General features: G+C 39.2%; 1 protein-coding gene across 1 annotated transcript in view; it reads right to left on the bottom strand.

Annotated features, from left to right (window-relative positions):
* The window catches only part of adgrb3 (adhesion G protein-coupled receptor B3), a 51,726-nt gene extending 47,752 nt beyond the window's left edge, over positions 1–3,974 (bottom strand). Inside the window, exons 1-4 of the mRNA XM_079279727.1 lie at positions 3,680–3,974; positions 2,752–2,916; positions 782–946; positions 184–285 (exon numbers count right to left, since the gene is read on the bottom strand). Coding sequence (XP_079135853.1) covers positions 184–285; positions 782–946; positions 2,752–2,916; positions 3,680–3,926 — 679 coding nt within the window. The 5' untranslated portion in view covers positions 3,927–3,974. The remainder of the gene's footprint in view (positions 1–183; positions 286–781; positions 947–2,751; positions 2,917–3,679) is intronic.
* Between the last annotated feature and the right edge of the window lie 19,048 nt (positions 3,975–23,022).

The following is a 23,022-nucleotide window of genomic DNA, read 5'->3' as shown; positions in this document are numbered from 1 at the left end:
CGTAGATATCAAAATGTATTCCATCACTTTGTTGCCTTTAATGAGTGGATGACTCTTTTTGTTTTACTCCCACAGGATGGAAGAAAAAGGGGCAATAATAATAAAAGACTTGTCTAAATTCATGTGTGGGACTCTGCGTGCACACTAAACCATTAGAAATAAAGACATTGCTCATGTCCTTACCTGTGGCATTGGGTGGGCATCTATTAAAGGCCAGTTCTCCTGAAGGCGTCCGTCTCCACACCATTGATACTGCATAGTCCTCCGGACAAATCTCATACGGCGCTTAAAAGCAAAGTGGTAGAAGTGTAACTACATTGATGCAAAGAGCTTTCCAGGATTCCCAATATGATGCAACGATTTTCTTCATATTACACACAAGGAGGTATGGAAATATAGGAGATCAAAGCTGTATCGTGTTGGTGAATATGAGCATGCTTTTTAGTATTGTGATGAAATGCACCCTCTCCTATAAACACAACTTTTGTGTGTAGGCGCTACATAATAATGATAATAATATATTTTCTTCACAGAATGGAAAAAAAGATTATTTTGAAAATTGTTCAATAAGCTTTGCTGATACTTGCGTTACTCAGTAAGTCACTGACCACTAATTGATTTCCATGACGTCATTTATATTCATACTCTTTCATCCCTCCTCTGTATCTGCATCTCCTCTTCAGGTTCTGTTATTGTTACGTAACATTTCATTCTCTCGCCAGAGATAATAATAATCTCTTCACTTTCATTCAGATTTAAGTCTCATTCTCGTTCGGCTCACCTGGACAGCGCTGGTCACTGCACTTTCTGACTTCCTCTCCGGTGCCATCACACTGGTGCCCAGTCGCCGCTGCCCCCTGACACACCCGCGTTCGCCTCTGCCATCCACCGTCGCAGGACTTCGAGCAGCCGCTCCACGGACCCCAAGGATTCCACTGTCCGTTAGCTACAACAGAATCATCCTCAGTTAGAAAGAGATACTCTCACAGGCGTAAAAAAAACCCCAACAGAGATACAACCAAAATGATACATCACAGTGTGTTCATTTCATCGTGTGCCATTTAGGCTTTTATTTTAATTTGATTGATTTGTGATTGCATTTATTTCATTTGCTATCCGTGCATTCAGTTTGCAGATGCAGTTTGTCGGTAATATTCCAAAAATGAACGAGATTACTTTGAATCATCAAGAGAATGTGGGTTTTATGACTAAATGAAGCTGCTCTCTGAGTGGTGATCATTCGCCTCACTTTGCCAATATTAAACAACATTTCTGCTGAAGTTTCAAAAACCAGCAGCATGTTTTATGCCCTTGTAACGTACACTGTTAAATTGTGCATTAGACACAAAAACAGATGCTTCCCTTCAGCGGTGTAGTAAATCACATGCCCTTGTCTGAACGGAAAGGTACAAAGCCCTGTGAGTAGGAAACACACACTCCACTCTCATTCTAACCTCCGCTTACCCCCCCCCCCCCCCCCCTTCACATGTGCAGGGCTATTTCATGTCCTACAACTAACCTCTGTCAGGATTGCTTCCGGAGGAGAAACAAAACAGAAACCATTGTGACCTGTTGGCAAAAACTATGCTCAAGACATTGATCAAATCCCAGCAGATACTGAAGCCGATCTGCTCCACATCAGAGCAGCTGATTCCTCAGACAGATGCATGCTCATGTGTTTCAAAGAGCTCATTGTTTCAGCAGTCCTGGAGAAATTCTTTTAATTTTGAAACACATAACACTGATTCAAATCCTGCACAGACCTTCATTGTAGTCGTTAGTTTTCTACTTTATTCTGTTTTGTTTAATTTCTCAAAGAATGCCTGTTGCCTTTCAGCACACTAAATTACTCAAAGATATATTTAACTGTTTCTGAAAGACATATTTCATTGGGTTTTGCAATGAACTCTTTCTTTGCGTTCTACAAAGCGAGGCGATGCCGCTAGCAGTCATGAACACCGGGCAAATGAAGGCCTGGACTGTGCCGTCTCAGTAATGTTGGATCTTTCATCTCGGTAACAAAGAAAGAAGAAGTGCTAAATATGCAGGCCTCATTAAGTAAATCAATTGTACAATGCCTCCTCTCGCTGTGAGGCGAACAACAGCATCGTCTGCTTCATTATCATGAGCACAAATTGGAAATACGCAGTCCCAAGCATGTGCTGTTTTAGTGGTCCAAGAGGGCATAAGGTTGACTGGCAGCGGTTACACAACATTTCCACTGACTGTGAATCTCTCCGCCACACACATACTACAGAACTACAGAACAAAAAAAAAATGTTTTAGCTGCTGCAGTGCAAATTGCATCAGGAGATTATGAGAGTGCTCAGGCCCTTCATATGATCAGACAATTCAAAGCCTGATGGAGACCTCTAAGCTGACATCTTTCAGCCTCTAATACGTCTGTGATGTCGACAGACAGTTTGGACAGCTAACCCTGAATTATGTGAAAGGCATACAGTATATCTAACTGGATTTTACAAATCCAATTGATAGAGCATGGTCTTAAACATCATTCTTGATTCTTACAACACAGCTCTGTTTCTTCCTGCAGAGGTTTGCAGCACGCCACGGAACGAGTTAAACCAGGCTGCATATTTGATCTAAAGTTGATTGGAATTATTTTAGCACTCATGGTTGTAATGATGGCGGCAACAATGTGGGACGGACTGATTTTTTTTTTGTCTCTGTTCATGATTTTTGAATTGAGGCATCAAAGCGGATACAGAATTAAGAGGCTCAGGATTTTACCTGTGCAGTCAGGATTATGGCACTCTCTGCTTTCTGCCCAGTGACCGCGACACTCAGATCCCCCATGGGCGGCCGCTGAGCACTGCCTGGTCCTCTGCTGAGTGCCATTGGCACAGGTCACCGAGCAATCGCTCCAAGAGCTCCACTCCTGCCATTGTCCGTCCACTGAGGCACCAACCACAACCCAACAAGCATGTCCCATATGAAGGGAAAAAAAGAGGGCAGACAGAAATGGGAGGAGATATTCAGATCACTATTCTCTCTCAGAATGAAAGCCAAAAAACAGACAAAAAAAATGACATGACTATTTGTAGATTCAGGAGAATTGTACTGCTGGTTTCCGAGTCTGGTTAGAATTTCAAAAACAGCCAAAGGGCAAGAGGAGACTGAAACATAAAACGTGTTTTTGTAGAATGCCCTCGTATATAGATTTAGATTATTAATGCCAAAGGCACAAACTGCAGAATCCATTTGTCAGCTGCCTTCCATTTTCCCTGTCTGGGCAGAGAGAAAGCATCTGGGATTGAGCGGTTTTCACTGAGTCTGTTACCAGAGCAAAGCTAGCATTTACTGTGTGGAAAAACTCATCATCGCTAATCTGCTTAACAATCAGAGGCAATTGTGGGTAAGTGATTTTGACATCAGTATTACAGTATTGACTCTCAACTAAACCTCATTATTGTGTAAGCACGCTTACTTAAAATGCACCACAAATCGGGTTTCTTCTCAGCTTTGTACTCACCTTTGCAGTACTGTATGACTATGGGATACTAGATGTGTGTAGGTAAACGGTTACCATGATCAATAATTAATCATTTGAAATAAGTTTATGATGATTTACCTTTTATATTCCTCTCATCATCATGCCTTCAGGGATAATTATTACAATTGTTGTTTTGAATAGATTCAGAGAGCAGACAGATGATACCTGGGCATAGGGCTATGTTGCAAAGCTTAGTCTGGGTCTCGGGTCCGTCACAGGCCCTGCCTCCATGCTGGGGAGGGGCACACACCCTAGTCCTAGTGCGGTGACCTCGGCCACATGTGAATGAGCACAGGCTCCACGGTGACCACTCGTCCCATACACCGTGTACTGCGGGCACAGAAAAGGCATCAGGCCTAATCAATGTCTCTGTCTCTGCTACAGCATAAACAAGCCCATAACAAACTGCCATAAAAAATAAAAACAAATTAAAAAACAAAAAACTGATGTAAATGAAACACTGAGCACACAGACACTGTGGGGCGTCACAAAGCCTCGGCCACACGATTCAATCACCTCTAATAAATGCTACCCGACTAACAATGCTTAAAACAGCAGCAAAGGTACAGAATATGATAAATATGTCAATCTTCCACGTGGCAGTTTTCAACAGACAATAGCAGCAATAGAATCCTGACTCTCAAGGTGTGGGTGAGGAGCAGCGGGCCTGCACACTGTTAGTTTGTTGAGTCTTCTTGGTTGACTGGGAATCCAATAGCTGTGGACCTTCAGGTTAATGTGGGCTGACAATAGTTCTGCAAGTCATCACACCAACATAGCCTACTCATCATGGTAATGCAAACAAACAGACAGTTCCTAACCTGGTTCCAGACATCTGAATTATGGCCCACATTTTACGATTGGTAAGGAAATGGCCACTCAGACTAAATATCAGGCTACATAAACACAATCAAATCAAATATTTCAAAAGTTGTTTTGGAAATATTACCACTATAATCAAAATCTAAAAAATATATATTAGTAATGCTTAAAAAAAAATCAACTGTGAGATGTTATATTTTCAAAGTTTTGATCTTGGATAAACAAACTTTGAAGAAAACTTTAATTTAGTTTCTCCTAACTTTTCTGCATACCCACTTATGAACACTGCAGATCATTTTTGATAACTTTCAACAAAATAAAATGCTATAGATAAATGTGTCTTTTTCCTCCTCTTAGCTGCTTATATAATATAATAATATATGCTCTAAAGGAAAGAGGTGTTCTTTATCAAAGTGCAACGTTTAAGTTATATTTATATTAATTTAAGCTGGCAAAAGGCATCACTCCTCTTGCATCTTGGTTTGCATATAGGTTTGACTGGGTTCTAGTCGACAGATGGTGAGTCCTTTTAGAACTGCAGAGGATATTTGCTATTGGCTTAAAGCTTTACTTTCAACGGGGAAATATGGGCATCTGAGATTTAGACAGAAATAAGACACCTGCTGTCTTATCTTGGCAGTTGCAGTGTTCCCTAAATGTACACAGTGATATCAAATGATGGACACACTTAACATGTAAAAGTTTAACCTTATTAGTTTCTCAAGCAGCTGCTGGTTTCTTGATCCAAGTGATAAAGTGCTTTTACTGAAGGAGTTGAAGGCTCCAAACTAAACTTTAAGAGGACGGAGATTGTATCAAACCAAATTCACAATGGAACTGTTGTTTTGCGTCAGAGGTCTGGGTATACTGAAGATACCATATGCATAGCAAACATTGTACAGTATAGCGGCACAATCTTTGTGTTCTAATCTGTTCGGTTTACAGGAAACTACAATAGGAATAACAGGCTGATGTGGGTGCGCATGCCTTTCAGTGAATAGATTTAGGCACGAAATATATCGAATTATTTTTAATGAAAATTTTGATCAATAACTAAATGGAGTGCACACAACATATCTGGTGGATTTTTTTGAATCGTCTGTTGATGACGATTTAATAACTTAACTATCTGTAGCTTGTACAGAGGATTACAGCTCCTGCAGTATAATAGTTGGATCTAAGGATCAGTTGTAGAGTCGTTGGATCTTGGGATGAATCTGACGGTCCGCCATGAGGCGGAGCTACCGTCTGTCCCAGCTCCTCTAGGCGCCGTTTTGATGCTCTTAGCGAAGTGTCCCATGGTGGCCGAAGAGTTTACTTTGAACATTTGAGTTCAAAGCAGGCAGTCACCAAAGCTACTGTATCAGTGATGCAATAGGATTTAGCTTATTCTGTTTTTTTCTCTGAACTGCGTCCATTATTTACAGGGACAGCCATGAGCAATACTGTTCTGTGTTAGAGGTGAAACTCTTGGACCAGCACCAGATGATGGACAAAGCAAATTCATTTGCCAAGAATGTTTTCATCAATTTGTGGTAAACTGGGATTTAGTACTTTTAACTCATATCATTCCAGTGATGTTTTACCTTTTTAACTTGTTAGCCATCCTCTTGTACCTAACTGTGTTCACCATATAATATATATATATATATAAATAAATATATATATATTGCAGCCTGTCATATTTTTACAGAGTTGTTTGAGGCAGTTTCTACAAAAAAATACAATCCCATCCACGCGTATCGTAAAGCTGCAGTTTGAGCCTATTGCACATCATATTGCACTTGCCATATACTTTTGAAAAGTGCAAAACGAGGATCAATGGCACTTGGAAGTGTTTTTTGCAATAGCTTTGCCTCAGGCAGTAACGTAACTGGTTTCTGGGTCCTTCGGTTGACAGAGTTTCTCCAGTAAAGAGACCTAATCACATTGACACAGTGAAATCAGAATAAAACACGTTGTCATTATATATTTCAATATTTTCCGATATGTTTTACCTAAGTTTTACCTAAGTGTTATTGTTTCACTGTCAAAATTGAATTTTTACATCAATGTTTCAACAGAAAATGTCTCTTACTTTTTATAGGATGTGTCTTATCATTGTTTTTCTTGATCAGCAATAGAAGATATAACTTCTTATAGTCTTCATTTTTTATTTGTCTTTGGTTTGCACTGATTAATAATGGTATACTGGCATGGTTGTGAGTTTTGCGTTAAGGCACTGAAACAGTTTCCTTTCTTCTTTTATTTAACTTGGCATGGCCTTCATGATGAGGTTGGCAATAATGCAATATTTTGCAGACTGAAACTCTCTGTGCTTTCTGCTGATAAATGTTTTTGTAGGCCTTTTGTTTTCAAGGAGGCTATTGCTGCTTATGCTAATTGCCCAATTTTCGTGTAATGTAAGTAAACACATGACATTCTGCCTATCAACCAAGTTATCTTATTGGTAGCAGCGGGTGTTTAGTAAAAGTCAAATAGAAACGTTCATTCATTTGAGGCAAAACAATATATGTACAGTAACAATGGTCAATGTTCTTTCCCAAATTAAAATTAAAAAGTGTTATTGCACGTTCAAGGTATTTGACGCGGATAAGTCTGATATTATTTAATATTGCCTATTTATCGCTGTCAAAACTGCAACTAACATGAATCCTTGCCTGTTGACAGCCACAGCCTCAAATACTCGACTGTCGTCAAAAACCCTTTAAAAACATATTCACGAGATATACCTTTGCACTGACGTATGACATATTGCATCACTGCCATGAGCATCACTGGCGTGGTTTATTTTGAAAGACATCTGTGGCTGCATGAGCACATCCTGTAGAGTAGGACGGAGTCTGACGGATGTATCTGCGCATGCTCGATCAAGTGGCTTACTGTTTACATCGTTTAAAATAAACAGCGCACGCCGTGCTCGTCGACCCTGAGAGAACATCCCACCCAAGCTCAAAGTTATGGCTCTTTTATGTGCTTGTCACCGTTTGGATTGATACACTTTATCTGGTCAGCAGACAATACTTTCTCACTTGTTGATTGCAAGTTAAAATATGCTAGCGCCAAATCCTGGCAGCTAAGAATGTTCTCATTGACTGGTGCCATAATTAACTTCAAATGGAAATGACCACCCTTGACCTCCTCCCCAACCAAACCACACATTGTGAACTGTGCTTTTTCAAAATAAATTGATATTGATTCAAATAAAAGAAAGTTTAGCACCCATGACAAATAATAACCTCATAAACAGGCTTGTTTTACTCCAAATCTTGCGAGTGTGCAGTGTTTTAATCAGTGTTGGGTTGAATAAGTAAGATACAATACTGAATGCTGATATCAACCTCATCGCGTTAAATTTTGTGCTGCAGTAAAAAACTGATTTTCTATCGGCTCTGAACATTGGCATTGGTCGTATTCATAGAGGTACATACATGAAGTCTGACCTCTGCAATTAACCCATCTTAAGCATTGGGAGCAGTGGGCGGCTTTGAAACACCCGGGGAATTAGCATATATGTAAATACTGGATGGTGCTGTAGAAATGTCAAATATGACTGGGCTGCTTTCATTCTCAAGAAGAAATGCACCAGAATTCTAAAGGAAAGAAAGGAGAAACTCCAGGTTGCTGTAGGTTGGGTTGAAAAGGGGGATAAATAAGGTAAGAGTAATATTTGGTAAAGCAGAAATGTTATTGTATTTTGGCAGGTGCATTGTGTTGGATGAGCAGGATCAAAACTCGAAAGGAGGCCCAGAATTTCTAGCTACTTGCCTGCAGCGCCTGATCCATCTGTCACCGATGATGTTGTTTTCAGCGATGGTGACTAAGGTAAGCTACGGCTCCTTTTAGACTGGAAGTGACGTGTCTTTAATTTAAGCACTCTGTTTTGGAGGCATCCTTGCACCCTGGCATACTACTCGCAGTTTGAAGGGAGTGAATCGATTTGTCTGCCTTTCGGGTATTAGATATAGACTCTGTTTATGTGGCACCACGCCAGGTGGGAATCATTTTTATCCCAGTTTGCAACTGTAACTAAGCAAAGTTATATCAGCTGCATTTGTTTTAGCATGACTTGGAAAAACAAGGTATGTGATCCCAGTGCACCGTTTTTGATATTAACAATTGAAGACAAAAAAAACATTATTTTTCTGATATTACAAGGAATGCAATTTAACAACAAAGCAGGACTACAGTACAGTTGATATAGTCCACCTACAAATATATAAAGCAATACAAGTATTAACTTGTAAACTATAAGAAGATTCTCCCTCTTTTATTTTCGCTAAAAATTAAGTTATATTGCAAAGTCAAAATTGCTTTAGAGCTGTCCCAGAGTTTTGTGGCCCAGTTATTTGCTGATAAGTGTTTCTGCATTATTATGTGAAAGAAAGTTCCAGATCCAGAATTAGCCGTGAGCATACTAAGTTCTGCAGGTCTTGAGATAAATCAAGGACAATAATGAATTCACATGGGCAGCTCTGTAAGTTCTGGCCCTACATTAATTAATAATCATTCTTCATCCAAATTAATTCATATACCTGCAATCGGGCTGTGTAGCTTCTGAGAAATAGGAGCTTTAATGCTGTCTGTGCTCAATATAAATGGCCACAGAGGAGTCACACCAAGACCGTATTTAGGCAGCTGTTCTTTTGAAATGACTCATTCTCTTTCTAGCTCTTAATGTCCACGCACAGTAAGAGAGTGACCCTTTTTGAAAACTGCACACTTCCCACTTGCACATGCCACATCTAAAAATGAAGTACAGTCCATCATGAATCAGTTTTCAGGCTGCAGCTTGCAGTATTTTTATCAGCCGTAATTACCTTAGAGTTTGTGATGCCGACTCAGAAGCACTACCCTTTCCTGCGCCATTCAAATACTTGACTAAACATGAGTTCAGAATCTCATTTCTAAGTCAACACACTTGTCTGTGTACACAATCCAAAAAATGGATAATGGTGACTTCTTCAGGACGACCCGCAGTCCTACCAGACGCAGACAGACAAACGTTAGCGCGCCGCAATCACCAGTCAGAGAAGCATCTGATGCTGATACCTGACCGCCAGTGACTCATCTACCCTGCCATCATGGGTTGAGGAAGAAATGCCTTACAGGGTGTTTGAAGAAATGCTGCCAAGCTATTTTAAAATGCAAGACTGACCTTCAAGGACAGGAAGCTGACAACATATCAGTGTCTACTGCTCCCCAAGCTCCATGCAGAACCACATGTCTTTAAACCATTTCAATATTGATGAATGGCCTTACAGTTATATGAAATGGAAAACACAAAAGTGATAATGAAAAAAATCAATGAAAAAAAAATCACAAAATAACAACAAAGAAAGAAAGCATTAGATTAACTGCAATAATGATACATTCTTCAAGAGACACATTGAAAAGTTTGTTAAAACACAGCAACACATTTCCTCCTTTCAACAACAAATGATCAAAACATTAATATTTAAGAATCTGCGGCTAACACTACCTGGACAAGGGGCAGTGCTATTGCAAACCCTTGATTCTCTTAAAGGGCCGCTGCAGTGTGTTCCGTATGGTGAGACACATGTTCTTGTTCGCACCTGCGACCCTTGACTGCATGTTACAGAGCATGAGCTCCACTGGGACCACTCCTCTGGACCTGATTCACCTGTGTGGGAGAAGGGTGACACTAGTTAAATGCAGCAATACGGTCCTTGGGCAGGGCTTACGGGGCGGGGTGGGGCAAGGTGGGCAGGGTTGAGTCAAATGGGGGAGGGGCCAACATGAGTCACGTTGGGGTGAAGTGGGGGGTCTTTAAGATTCATAAGAACACTATTGTACAGTCTATACTACCTTTATGTGATCTTTGATGAATAAGGCAAGGCAAGTTTATTTGTATAGCACATTTCAACAACAAGGTAATTCAAAGTGCTTCACATAAAACCATTAAAAGCATCAAAACATCAAAACATCAAAACTGAACTGCGGGTTCAGTATTTGAAAACATTCAAATACTGAACCCGCAGCTAAATTCTTCTGACTAGTAATTTCATTTGTATGCAACACAATAAAGTGCTTTGCAATTTTAGACAGCAGGTGCATTAACAATAGTCATTATAGAGTCGGCGAGATTTATGCAAAGATCACAGTGAAGGCACATCTATGATTATTTATATATATATATATATATATATATATATATATATATATATATATATATATATATATAAATCTAACAGTAGACATCAGGGTTACATCTAATTGTTTCATTTCATCCGTAAAAAAAAGAATTCATGCATTTCAATGAAACCCAATAATATGCTTAAGTCAGACCATAAAGAAACACAATCTCATAAGAAGATGGTGACATGCAAGAAAGACAGCGTCTTGAGAAAATAAAATGAAATTGAATGGGTGTTAGTTCAGAGAGAAGCCTGAGATATGGATTCCCTTGCACTGCAGCAAACTATCTAGTTTCCTTGACAACATAACATATTGGGTGTTTTAGACGATGGTTTCAAATACTTTTCAAATCCACGTTAACTTCTTAACTCCCAGGGGTGGAGGAGAATGAGAAAGTTAGCGGATTTTATTCAGCAGATTGCAGCCGTTTTCACGTGTGACTAAAAGCACACTCAATGTTCTATTTTAGCTGCAGAATAACAATGGATTCTGTCTCTATTGTCCAGGCCTTTGTGCCAACATGGAGCTTTTGGCGAGCAGACTTTGAAGTAGTTCAACTCTGCACGTGGTCAAATAAGTCATTAAATAATCATACATAGCATTTGGTAGCAGATTAGTAAAGATAAGGATCATAGTTGTTCTTCTAAAGATCTCTATTGAGTTAAATTAAAAATAATAATTAGAAGAAACAGCATTGAGCCTTTAAATCTTCATTGTCCAAAAGGTCCAAATATCAGAAAGCCATGAAATGCTGAATAAAGCCGTATATTTGGATGAGGCAGTGTGGTGATTTACAAAGCCATGGTAGCCTGAACGGAAAAAGAATAAATTATTTGGTGACAAGTGAATGACAATAAAATTCCTGCATTAGAGTAGTCGCCAAATAATTGATGTTTGATTGTGTTAAACCCTCAGGTGAAGTATTCATTTTCTTGGAGGCTTTGGGCATTAGAGAAATAATTTCATACAAAGAAGAATTCTTTCAATTGCAGCTCTGAATACATTTATGTCATTTGAAGTCATCAAATCATAATGTAATTTTCAACACAGCATGCTTTAAGGTAGTGTCTTATCATGCTGTATCAAGGACACATAGATCCAGCCAAATAGGGATCTAAACCCTGCCCTTCATTTCAGATCATAAAATAGACTGAAAGGTGGATCAATGTATTAAATGAGGCAGTACAGGGAGAGTCAATAGTGTGAGAATGAGAAGCAGAAAAGCACAGCGATGCGAGTCGACAGGGAAACAACATACCTACAGCGTGTGTAAAATGGAGAGGTGTTAATGGGTAAACGTTAGTACTGGTATGTTCGTATGATGTGTCGCAAATTAAAATGGTCATGAAAGGAGTTCATAAACAATGACGGCAATTTAAATGGAATAACACATGAAAAAATTAAAACATTTCCCAAAAAATAAAGAATAAAAAAATCTCAGATATATATATATATATATATACATATATATAAACCCACCAACTCGAAAAAAGGGTTCGATAGATGTAATAAAGCAACAAAAAGGTTCAGGTTTTGCTTTAATATTGCTGTCACCTATTCCAGTACTTTCTGTTCATTAAAAGTGCTGAGGCAGTAGATTGTAAAAGTCCTTATGAATTTAGATCATTTCTGTTCTTTTATTGGATTCTACACTTGGTTAAGCAACAGTCTCATTTTATCTCTAAGGGCAGCATCTATCAGTTCAACTTTTGCCAAGTATGTGTTTGATATTTGGCTGAAGGTGTGGGTTTTTCATTGAGTGACATTTAATTTATCATGCCTTTGAGGAAATCATTAACCACATTAGGGCCTTAGCTTTAAACTGCTGTTTCATGAATGTTCCATGAGTAATCCACTTGCCAACTCACTATGTGACAATAAAACAAACAGACCCACAAAACCCAATTAAGTTCTATATTCAAAGTAAATACTCAGAGATAAATGGGAAATGTATCTTCCTACTTCATATGTAGCAATAGAAAATGAATTGGAAAGAAATAAAAATGCAAAACATTTCCACTTAAAAGGTGCAGTACAAGAGATAGCATGCATGATGAAATTAAGTTTAGTTAACAAAATAAAGTAAAGAAACATAACTACGGTATTACCAGTTTGTGCCATAAATTTAGCAGATTCAGCTTGCTCCTGCAGGGCCTTTGTGTCATGAACTGATCTTGGCCGCTGACTTTTTACTGTATGCTCTCCGATCATTCCATATTCTATGGGACAAAATAGAGGTTCATATGAAAGCTAGGCTCAAACATGATTTTCTGAGAACAAAAGCTTATTACATACTGTTTTTCAGGATGTTCGAAGCAACTGCAGTACATGGCTAGAAACAAAGACCACACAAGTTTGTATTTAATTTGTCCTTTACTCTAGGGCATAGAACAATGCAACGGATTTATAAGGGTGAGTTGGGAGTATTAATTGAGCTTGAAAGCACAGCGTAGACACATAGCAAACATGCAAATAAACTCACATCGGTTTTTAAGACTCTAACACTTCATCAGACCAGCTCCCTCCCTCCCTCCCTCCTGCACACCCAGAAAAGAACAGCAAAGAAAATGAAAGTAAAAATGTGTAAGCCATCAGAAAGCCACAGAGGAGGGGGTCATGGACATAACATGCTATTGATCCACAGTTTCCTCAACAGTTTGTCATCTTTGCAGGATTTATTTTTGGTTTAGCCAGTCTACAATGTTGTGATCCTTTGTTAAATTAGGCAAATGTATTCTGAGCTGTATTCATTACAATGCATGCCCTCTTTGTTTCCCATAAAGGGACAAAGAGACAATGAGCACAATGTTCTGACTCCACGCTGAGAAAAGCGATGCTTGCACTGTTGCATTTTGTTACAAATTTGCATCAGCTGTTTTAAGTAAATGAGCCACACTGAAACATTTATATGTTACTTACTTATTAACAAGCTGATGCAAATTGTCTTCAAACTCTCATCTTAATTGAAAACTGGCATTACTTCTAGCAGTGTGGTCCTAATGAGGTGATTGTATAATTTGCAAATAGGCAATGCAGGTGATAGACAACAAATTCACACATAGCTTATGTTAGTACATTAGACAATACAATGCATCAGCCATTGATAGGGAGGATGTTTAAATCTCCGCTTCTAATCTGGTTTGTAGCGTCAGTTTTCTGTGTTCCCCCGGCAGCAAACTGTACGCCTAGAAAGACTGACCTCCCTCACAGTGAGCCTTATCTGTCAATCTCGTCTGATCATGTTCCACTGAAAGCTGAAATGTTAGGACTAATTATATGATAAATCACTTGACTACACGAGACGACAGTTGTCTGATCCTCGCATCAGACTGTTGGCATTAACCAAATTATATCAACAAACATGTTCCATGATTGGATTAAGAAAAGTAAATAAATAAAAAAATGACTGGGTTTAGGCGACATTCAAACAACATCTCTTCCCAGTACAGTATCAAGAAAACTGTGTTTACATAGATAATTAGAATAGAGGGTATAATGAAAGGAGAGAAAGCTGCCAGGTAGAAACAAACATCGCAGCCTTTTGATGCTGATTGGGATCTTCAGAACCACGACTGCACAAAGTACGGCACTTCCGAAGCACGTTCAAAGGTCTTTCTCTCTGATTTGATCGTGTCCACATCTGTTTTGATCAAATTGAGCAGAAAGCACAGTGTGAACTCTGTGTGAAAAATGTGTAGGTACACTGAAGGTTGGACGAACCGAGAGCAGTTGATCTAACGCTCAGTCATGCAAGGCTAACTACTGTAGATACTTTGACATGTTATCTCTTTACTGTGTTTTGGGCTCTACCCTGCGGCGCCTTGGCTCAAGAACCAATCCCCTATTTAGCAGAATAAAAGGGCTGTCTGGTTTAGTCAGCCCAAATGTCTGCTACTTTGCAGGAAATCGGACAAAAAGCAGGGCCCACTGCTTTTTAATGAATTTATACAAGTGAAACTAAACACTAAAAGCTATGAGACAGCATACAATAACACTTTCATTTCACTAAGCTCAGCAGGGCAGGATGGATGTAGACAATACATACAAAAATACTTGACTTATTTTAATTGTTTTACTTTTCAGTAAAAGTCTGTTCTATATCATTATAGGCACCCTACTGTCCTGTATTGCATAATGTAGCAACTATATCAAGTACAAAAGGCAACGAAGCTTTATATATGTGAATATCCCTAACTGTATACTAAAAGAAAATAATTCCTACCAGCTCTCTATTGTGCATCCAGAAGCAACAGTTCCTGTATCAAGGAGGCCATATACAGAACTGGAGGCTGTTACATTTTGTATTATCCTTTTTAGATACCAATCATCATGCCTGGTTTCCCCTATAATTGGTCTTAACTCCATTTTACCTTTGGAAAAGATTTGCCTCCGCAAAACATTGATCAACTCAGCCTATTGAACAGTAGCCTGACAGTCAGTCACACCTAATCTAATCTAGCTCTCACCGGCTCATGATGAACAATACAGCGATGCGTTGGGAAATGAAAGAGATTATAAAAACGTCATTAAGTGTGATGTCAGTAAGATACTTACTGTGTACTCATTACAGAGCATTGTATCAAACTTCACACATTTTTAAATCGAGGTTTGTCATCATGGATTCATCATTTCATCACTGATGTTTGAGTAATTATATCTACATCAGTCTGGACAGGAAGCTATTAAAAATAAAGCTGAACCTGTTGGTACTCAAATGAGCACTGGTTAGATTAGAGCAAAGGGAGTCTCAGTTTAAGTGTAAATGAGACTGGAGTCTCTTACGATGCCTCAAAGGTCTTAATCCTATAACTTTGTTGGTAGAATGGGGGAAAAAAAAGCAGAAACATGAGACCAGAAAAGTCCTGAGAACGAAGCACAGCGGTTTAATTAAACCACGAGGATTGTATTCAAGCCCGTGGCTGTATAACCGTCAACATCAGACACAGGCCAGAGTTATAATAAATGGAGGGCCAGGCTGTTTGTCATTTGTCAAAGTGACACAAAAAAAACACGAAGCGTCTGCACTGCGTTACAAGGCAGAAAGCACAGATGATGCATTTAGCGTGTCATTACCTTGCAAACATTTACTCTGCTTGAGACTGCATCATTTCATGTTTTGGCAAGTATTCAGAACTTTTTAACTGTGTGTTTTTAAGAAAATTAAGTTTAAGATTTACGAGGGGTCTGTCCTTCAGTCGGAACTAAAGAGAATACTTATCATCGATATCCATCAACCATCATGTTTCAACAGCAAAGGAGAGGCAATGCCATTCAGTGAAATCCATCACTGTTGGCTTGCTTTCCTTTGGTGTTAATTCACACAACCTTGATGGCATGCATCACTGACAAAGCATGCGTTCTGCGTTTGACAATTTAAAAAGACATTCCTTTGGGTCTTATAGTGACCATTTATTCATCAGAATTGATGAAACTAAAGAATAGCGGCATTGCTTTTCTGAAATACTTGACATATTAGACACACATCCCTAAAATAGCTGAATTACTTAGATGACCTTGGCAGACAGATCAGCAATAGACACTTTTCATTTCACGACAGGTAAAGCATTTTAACACAAGGTGAAAGCCATGCTTGAGCCAGCAAACATATAAAAATAGAAATAATCTCCAACAATCTGGACCAGACGGACAGGAAGGAGTTGCTTCTGGAGAATATTAGTTCTTACAAGTAGACCTGAATTGGTTTATATCCAGAATATTATGGATTGTAGTAAATGCATGCAATTGGTATTAACTGGCAGTAAAAATGTACTGAGAGCAGTCATATAAGCGTATCTATGTAGCAGATGCTGTAATGGAAAGTCAATGTCCAGTGTGTTGTATTTACTGAACAAAGTGAGGATAAGGGGCCATTATTAACGTCATCATTGCTGTCATCGTACTGAAATAAAATGGTTCTCTTTGTACAGATACAATGTACATGGAGAAGCGGGACTCCTGGTCAAATATATACTTGTACTTGCTGGATATTTTCATAGCCTCCATTTTCCTGCACTCCTATCCAAACACTGTATTTTTGGAGCGCAACGATCTACATTATCTCCTCTGTGTATTTCCCTTTAGATAATCCTGCCAACTCCATGAAACACAATTTGGTAGCACCAGGACTAAATCTGTCTCCTTACTTTCTCAGAAGTTTAGTGTAATTGTCAGCAGATTCACTGATGATTTGTGTGACTCACTATAGATACACAGGAACCAGAATAACTCCTGGTCAGTCTCAGCTTCATCTCTCTAAGATTGTTAACATTGGCTTCTTTTGACAGCCTAGACTTCCAAGCAGGCTAAAGATAATGTGGCCAACATCGTGTGATGCCGTGAAATAGGATTTTGACAATATTATTGATCTAATATTTTGGGAGCCTCTTGTATATCAGCTCGCTGTCACAGAAAAACAGCTACCTGTTTTACATTTTCAAAAGCTCCTAATTCGCGAAAGGAAGAAGCTGAATTAGCGCTGCATTCAGTAACACTGCGCAGCGTCAAACCTGCAATTACTCCCAGTAAGTGCAAAAATAGATCTTTTAAACGGTGCAAGCAAAAACGACATGCTGCTGCCACGATGTGCCATCCGTTTATAACGGCAGCCATTTCCCCAGCTTGTCAGGGATGATCAACAAATCAGATGAGTAATAAAGAGGTGAGGGATGAGATTAGGCTATTTCCAGAAATAATGCCTTCCTTTCAACTTTGAGAAACTGAAGTGATTCAGTGGCTAGTCTCGGGAATCGGGCTGCTTTGCAAGTTGATCGTATCGTAAGATATGTCTGGCCGCACTAAAAAGGAAAGGAGAATCACTCTTCTGTTTCAATCGGCTTTGGAAGCTGGATCTCCAGAGGTGCATATGTTAGCAAAGCCAGCGCTGCGTGCAGAAACCGCCAAAAATCTCTGGGTCAAATGTAACTAAATGTCTGCTCAAATTACTGGCTTTGCAGGCGCTGGTCACCACTGGGCTGTAACCTCAGCAGGTGACAATGAATGAAGGTTATAACAGGGGGATACCAGGGCTCAGATTTTGAGGCAACTCAAAAGTGTTACTGAATGTGCTGTGGCACACACACGGGCCTTCATCACAGTGTCAAAGAAGTATTCTCCTGCCCAAGCCAAACTATTCATGCGAGCCTGATTATGTGGGCTCAAAGCTTTCCTTACCCATCACAGCTCATTGATGCTTTCAAGCTTAATTAGTGGCTATATTTAAGGCTTGATTTAATTGATGTCCCACTACTAAGTGCATTCAGTACATATAACAAACAAATAAAGACTCCGCACGCAATCAGAGAGAAAGAAAGTTCCCTGTGTCCATGACCCTTGTCATCACTGAGGCTTTGATTCACTGCATGCAGGGAATTTGAAGCTGACACACCGACGGTGATCATGCCTGCCGCAGAGAGCCTAATGGAAGACATTTGATTTCCAGGTTCATCTCCACCGTTTGGACACGTTCCATGTGTAATTTTATCGAAAGGCAGTAAAAGCCAGCCCCATGTCCAATGACTGATGTGTCTAACCTTGCATGAAATGAGCCTTTACTCAAAGGCCCCTATGAGTAACGTCTATCAGGGGCTCTCCGCTTCCTGCCGTCTATGCATTCCTGACTGACTGACTGACTGACTGTCACAAATGTAGCTCTTAATGAGAGGCACTTCATTACCGCTACGATCTGAAGAGTGTAAGTTCCCAGAATACCAGTGAGAGGACTACCTCACTATCCCGTGACTGTCGTTGATCCGTTTCTCATCAGCTGAGCTGAGACGAGCAAATTTTGATCAAATGTAGTGATAATCTGGATTGTAAAGTGCTTAAATTACATTTTAGATATGAGACCAAATAAGAGAAAGGTTAAACTTGTTCTTATCTTGTGATAAATAAGACATAACCAAAAACTAAAATGAAAAAGCCTTTAATAAATGGGCGTATAGCGTGTATATGTGTTTTAAATCACACTTTTATTTTTAGATATATTGGAGTTGTGTTTCAGTCATGTATTACAATGGGAATATGTTTAAACATGAAACGATGCAAAACTACAATTAAAGACATTAACCTTTACAAATGCTGAAAGTGAACACATGCTAAAACAGTTGTGTAATAATTGAATGTCTGTTTGTAACGACAGCGTCTGTTCATTGGCTTGTTTCCGGGAGGTAAATAAAACCTGAACATCAATGCAGAATAATGATCAAACCCTGTTCTGGTTGATTATTTTCTACAACAAAAAACCCCAAAACTAGCAATTACAATTAACAACAAAGGACAGAAAATTTATAACAACAAAACCAAAGGAAAGCAAAAAGAAAATCATGTTTTTTTGTCATTATGTGTCATAATGTGCTACAGTGGAATACATAACAACAATAAATAAAAAACATCCAAAACACTTTTATTCACAAGTAAAGACAGATACTAGTATGTTTTACTTGTTCCAACATTTACTTAGAAAGTATCAGTGTTTTCGACAAAACTGTGAAGATTACTTTTTGATGTAAAAAAATAACAAGAAATACGATGATGATGATTATGAAGTAATGAAACATGCATCGTATTTTAGCTCATTAACACACTTCCACATCCAAAACCGGGACTGAAGTGTTTCTCGGACCTCAAAATCGGACTACCATTCAGAAACGATCCTATAAGTCTCCGTATCTCCTTACACCCATTACACGAACCCTTCACCATTGATGGGACCATATGCTTGCGCCAATCAAAAAAAACTCAATTAGTCCTTCATTCAGAAAATGAGGGGGTTGCACGGAATCAGATACAAATTACAAATTGTCCTCTGAGATGTACAATTATCCATCATATTCCTTCTGCCATCTGTTTGCTTCCTGTTGACTCTCCTAATGACTTAGATTGAGGCCAAATTAGAATTCTGTGCAACTGCCGCTGTACCTCATTGAAAAGTCATGTGAACTCACATAAAAATGGAGTGAGTGTGGTGAGACAAGCGCTCACAATACAGTCTGTTGTAAGTAGAGAGGACATATTTTGTATTGCTGATGGGAAGGCAAATGAGTGGCTCGGAGATTGCATTGATAATTTACAGCACGGTGCTAAATCACAAGGTTATTGAGCAGTACCTCACAAAGCAACCTAGATGGAGCTCTGACGTTATCAAAGCACTGCATCAAGAAGCCCTGTTGCTGGGTGCCGTGAGCAGATCATTCCCCCTCTTTTCTGTATGCTTCAGGGAACGGGCCTCACCAATCCGACTTCATATCGTTTCAGCTCATCCAAACGTGTATAAGTTGAATCTCTACTCTATCAGACGCTGCACAATTTAGATGCATATTCCACAGCTAAACTCTCTACTATGATAATCTGCCATCACAAGAATCAAAAGCATCATCCGCATTACTGCGGTTGTAAACCAATGCTGGCTTATCAATGTCCGGAAAATAGATCTGGTCTAAAAAAAGAGAGGGAAAATAAATTGAAATCAACCATGACAAATTAAGATACACATTTCCTTTTAATCTATTCCGGGTTTTGACAAAGATGTACCCTCTGCATCATAATGTGAGCAATGTGTCGTGCTCTCAGCTCCGCTGCATGATGCTATCAGAAAATGGATCCGCCTATGGAGCAGTTTAAAGTGAAAGCAATGCCAAGATTGCAGCTTATAACTTGCAAAATCACCAGCCTTTTCAAAAAGCGACACTGCTGAACCACCCGTGACTAAAAGTGGGGCTGCTGCAGGCACACAACTGAAAGGACTACTGTGCACCGACAGAAACAAGGATGGAGGCGGATTACTAATGAAACCATTTCAGACAGAGAAGTCACGTTATATGAATAGTATAGAAACTACACATTGTACACCATGTGAAATGCTGGGGCCTTCTCAAATCTGGGACTTTAGTCGGTTGCTTAAAGTATCTCATGAAATATTCTCTTGTAAGTGTTGGTCAATTGCCTCAAAACAAGAGTTTGTTTTTCTTCTTTTTGACCAGCAGGGTATGATCTTAAAATGATGAACGTAAATTATGTCTTTGGGGGTATGCTTTGCTGCAATGCTCTTGAGAAGGGACATTAGGAATATGGAAGCAGCTTTTGGCATCACTATAGAAACACACAACCCCAGTAGATGACCTGGTGGTCACACACACTGTCAAGCTCAATGCCACCATGCCAAGCAATGCATCTGTCAAGTGAGAAACAGGACACGTTTTTTTAGCACCTTTGCGACTGCAGCCAATTTTCAAAGAGCATACCTTGTCCTTTTCTATGCTATTTTGCTTGGCATACCAAGTAGTGACCTCCATTAAATAGAGTCATGGTTTGTCGTCCATGGAAGCTCCTCACTAATAAACAGGAAATAATACACCTACGAAATTAAAAGAGCAAAACACAATATGGACTCCGTATAACCATGGATGCAAATGTGGTTGGATGGCCATATTTTGTAGCCAGATAAATCATTTCCAACAGCCCCTAATGAGACTTTCATAATTCATGCTGTCAGCCTTTCCACAGCGCCAATCATGTCCGATCCTTTTGCAGGGGTAAAACCCACTGCTTCAGACTGCCACCCTGCATCTATCAGCACAGGGAACATTGTGTCATATGCAAGTTAGTCATGAGGAAGATGCCTGCAACATGCCCTGTCTTTGCTCATTGGCCGAGCTCATGTTAAAGCAAATACACTCTCCAAAATAATTACGAAGACACAGTGGTGATGCTGAAATGTCCTCAGACAAGCGCACGGGAGCAGCGCGATAGGATTTTAATTTGATGGATTCTGATGCCAAGTCTGGGAGCAGCAGAACCAGCACAGTTCTTATCATTTTGAAAGCCACACTTGGCTGCTCTGGATTCTATTCACTGCCTGTGTTTTATAACTAAACACATCCAGTATATGGTCTACAATGACGTTCACTTGATTATTCCCATTTCAATAGAATTTATCTAAATTATCATTTGTTCACGTGTTCAGTTTTAAAATTGAACCAGATGACCAACAGCTTTGGCTTAAAATCTAAAAAAAAATTCTTTAAAAAAAGAAAAAGCCTGCATTAATGTAATTAGTGTTGAATTCCCACAACCTCAGGCTGTTTCTTTTAAAGTAAGGTTGGCCGTACTCTAACCTGTGGTGTTTTCTATTCTTTATTTAGACTGTTGTTGAGGGTGAGGGCAAATTATGAACACAGGAGAGAAAACACGACTGGGATTCAGTCCCAGGACAAAGGGGGCAATTGCTTTGAGAGTCAGGGGATTTAACCGCCTGATGATCTCTGGAAACCCAGAATATGTATGAGATCACATCACACAATGTGACCATGAGGAATCAAATTTACTTTCTGTAAAATGTCTCTTCCAGGCTTTTTCAAAGTGATTTTGTCAAACATTTTTTAAATAAGAGGCAATGTCATATGAATAGTGCTTTTTAATCATGAAAAACACTCACAATGGTAAGGGTCAACAATCAGCATCTAAACTGCTGTACTCAAAGTCCTATTTTTCTAACTTTTTCATCCCTTTATCAAAGAGATGCTAAGTACTGTTAAATGAATAGAGCAAAAAAAAAAGCATTATCTTAATTTTAAATTAGGCTGAATCGCGCTGTTGTAATTTCAGCAGGGCAAAGTAATTATGTGAAATAAGAGGGAAGAGCACATTGAAAATAGGAATAATCAGTTCATGTTGTTTTTATTTTCATACCCTTAAAGAGGTCTCGGGTTATTAGCCACTCGAAGCTTTTGAAATCACAAGAAGTGATGAAAAGTGTCTTTCTCCTCGACTATACAGTATGAAGGACTTGCTGTCGAGCACATGCAACTTGGTTTGTCTGTGTACAAAGAGCTGTATTGCCAATGGTGGTGCAAGACAAAAACATCACTGTTCTGCGTGAAAACAGCATTCCTTCATCAATAGAAAAAAGAATAAACACCAATGAAGTTGCTCTGTTGTCCTTGTTTGACAATGTGGCATTAACGAAGATGTTTTCTGTAGTCTGATCATGAAGTGGATCTTTTACACACAGATTGTAAGCGAAATTAGGTTACTGATTCAATAATCAAACTATTACTTCACTGGGGTTTCTTTACTTTGATATGGTTGCAGTGCACTGTAACCATTTCAAAGTAAATATCTATGTGCATGTAAATAACTAAATGAGCACGCACTAGAAGTAATGAATCAGAATTGCCAGCAAACACTCAGAAAAGCAGTGATAATCAATGGGGGCTGAACCTCCTGGGTCTGTTTTTTATAATTTCCCCATCCACCATCATTGCCCATCCACAGTAGAATTAAAGCTTGGTGATTGCAGTTTCTTGAGCCAAATTTGGATTTCTGCATTGTTTCAAAATGATGTCTTGTCGCCATGTGGAGCTGCCAAAGAGCAAACACTCTTTTAAAAAGGAAAAGTATCTCAATCAAACAAAAGGGCCTTCTAACTTTGCATAGCCTCGATCAAATCCTAGATGGAGTATGAAATTACTAATCAGTGACAGCTCCTTGTTATATGGCAGCAGAGGCAGCCAAGAGTGACATTAGTATTG

The sequence above is a fragment of the Melanostigma gelatinosum genome (assembly GCF_949748355.1).
Source record: "Melanostigma gelatinosum genome assembly, chromosome: 12".
Lineage (NCBI taxonomy): Eukaryota > Metazoa > Chordata > Actinopteri > Perciformes > Zoarcidae > Melanostigma > Melanostigma gelatinosum.
This window is presented reverse-complemented; position numbering and strand designations above follow the sequence as displayed.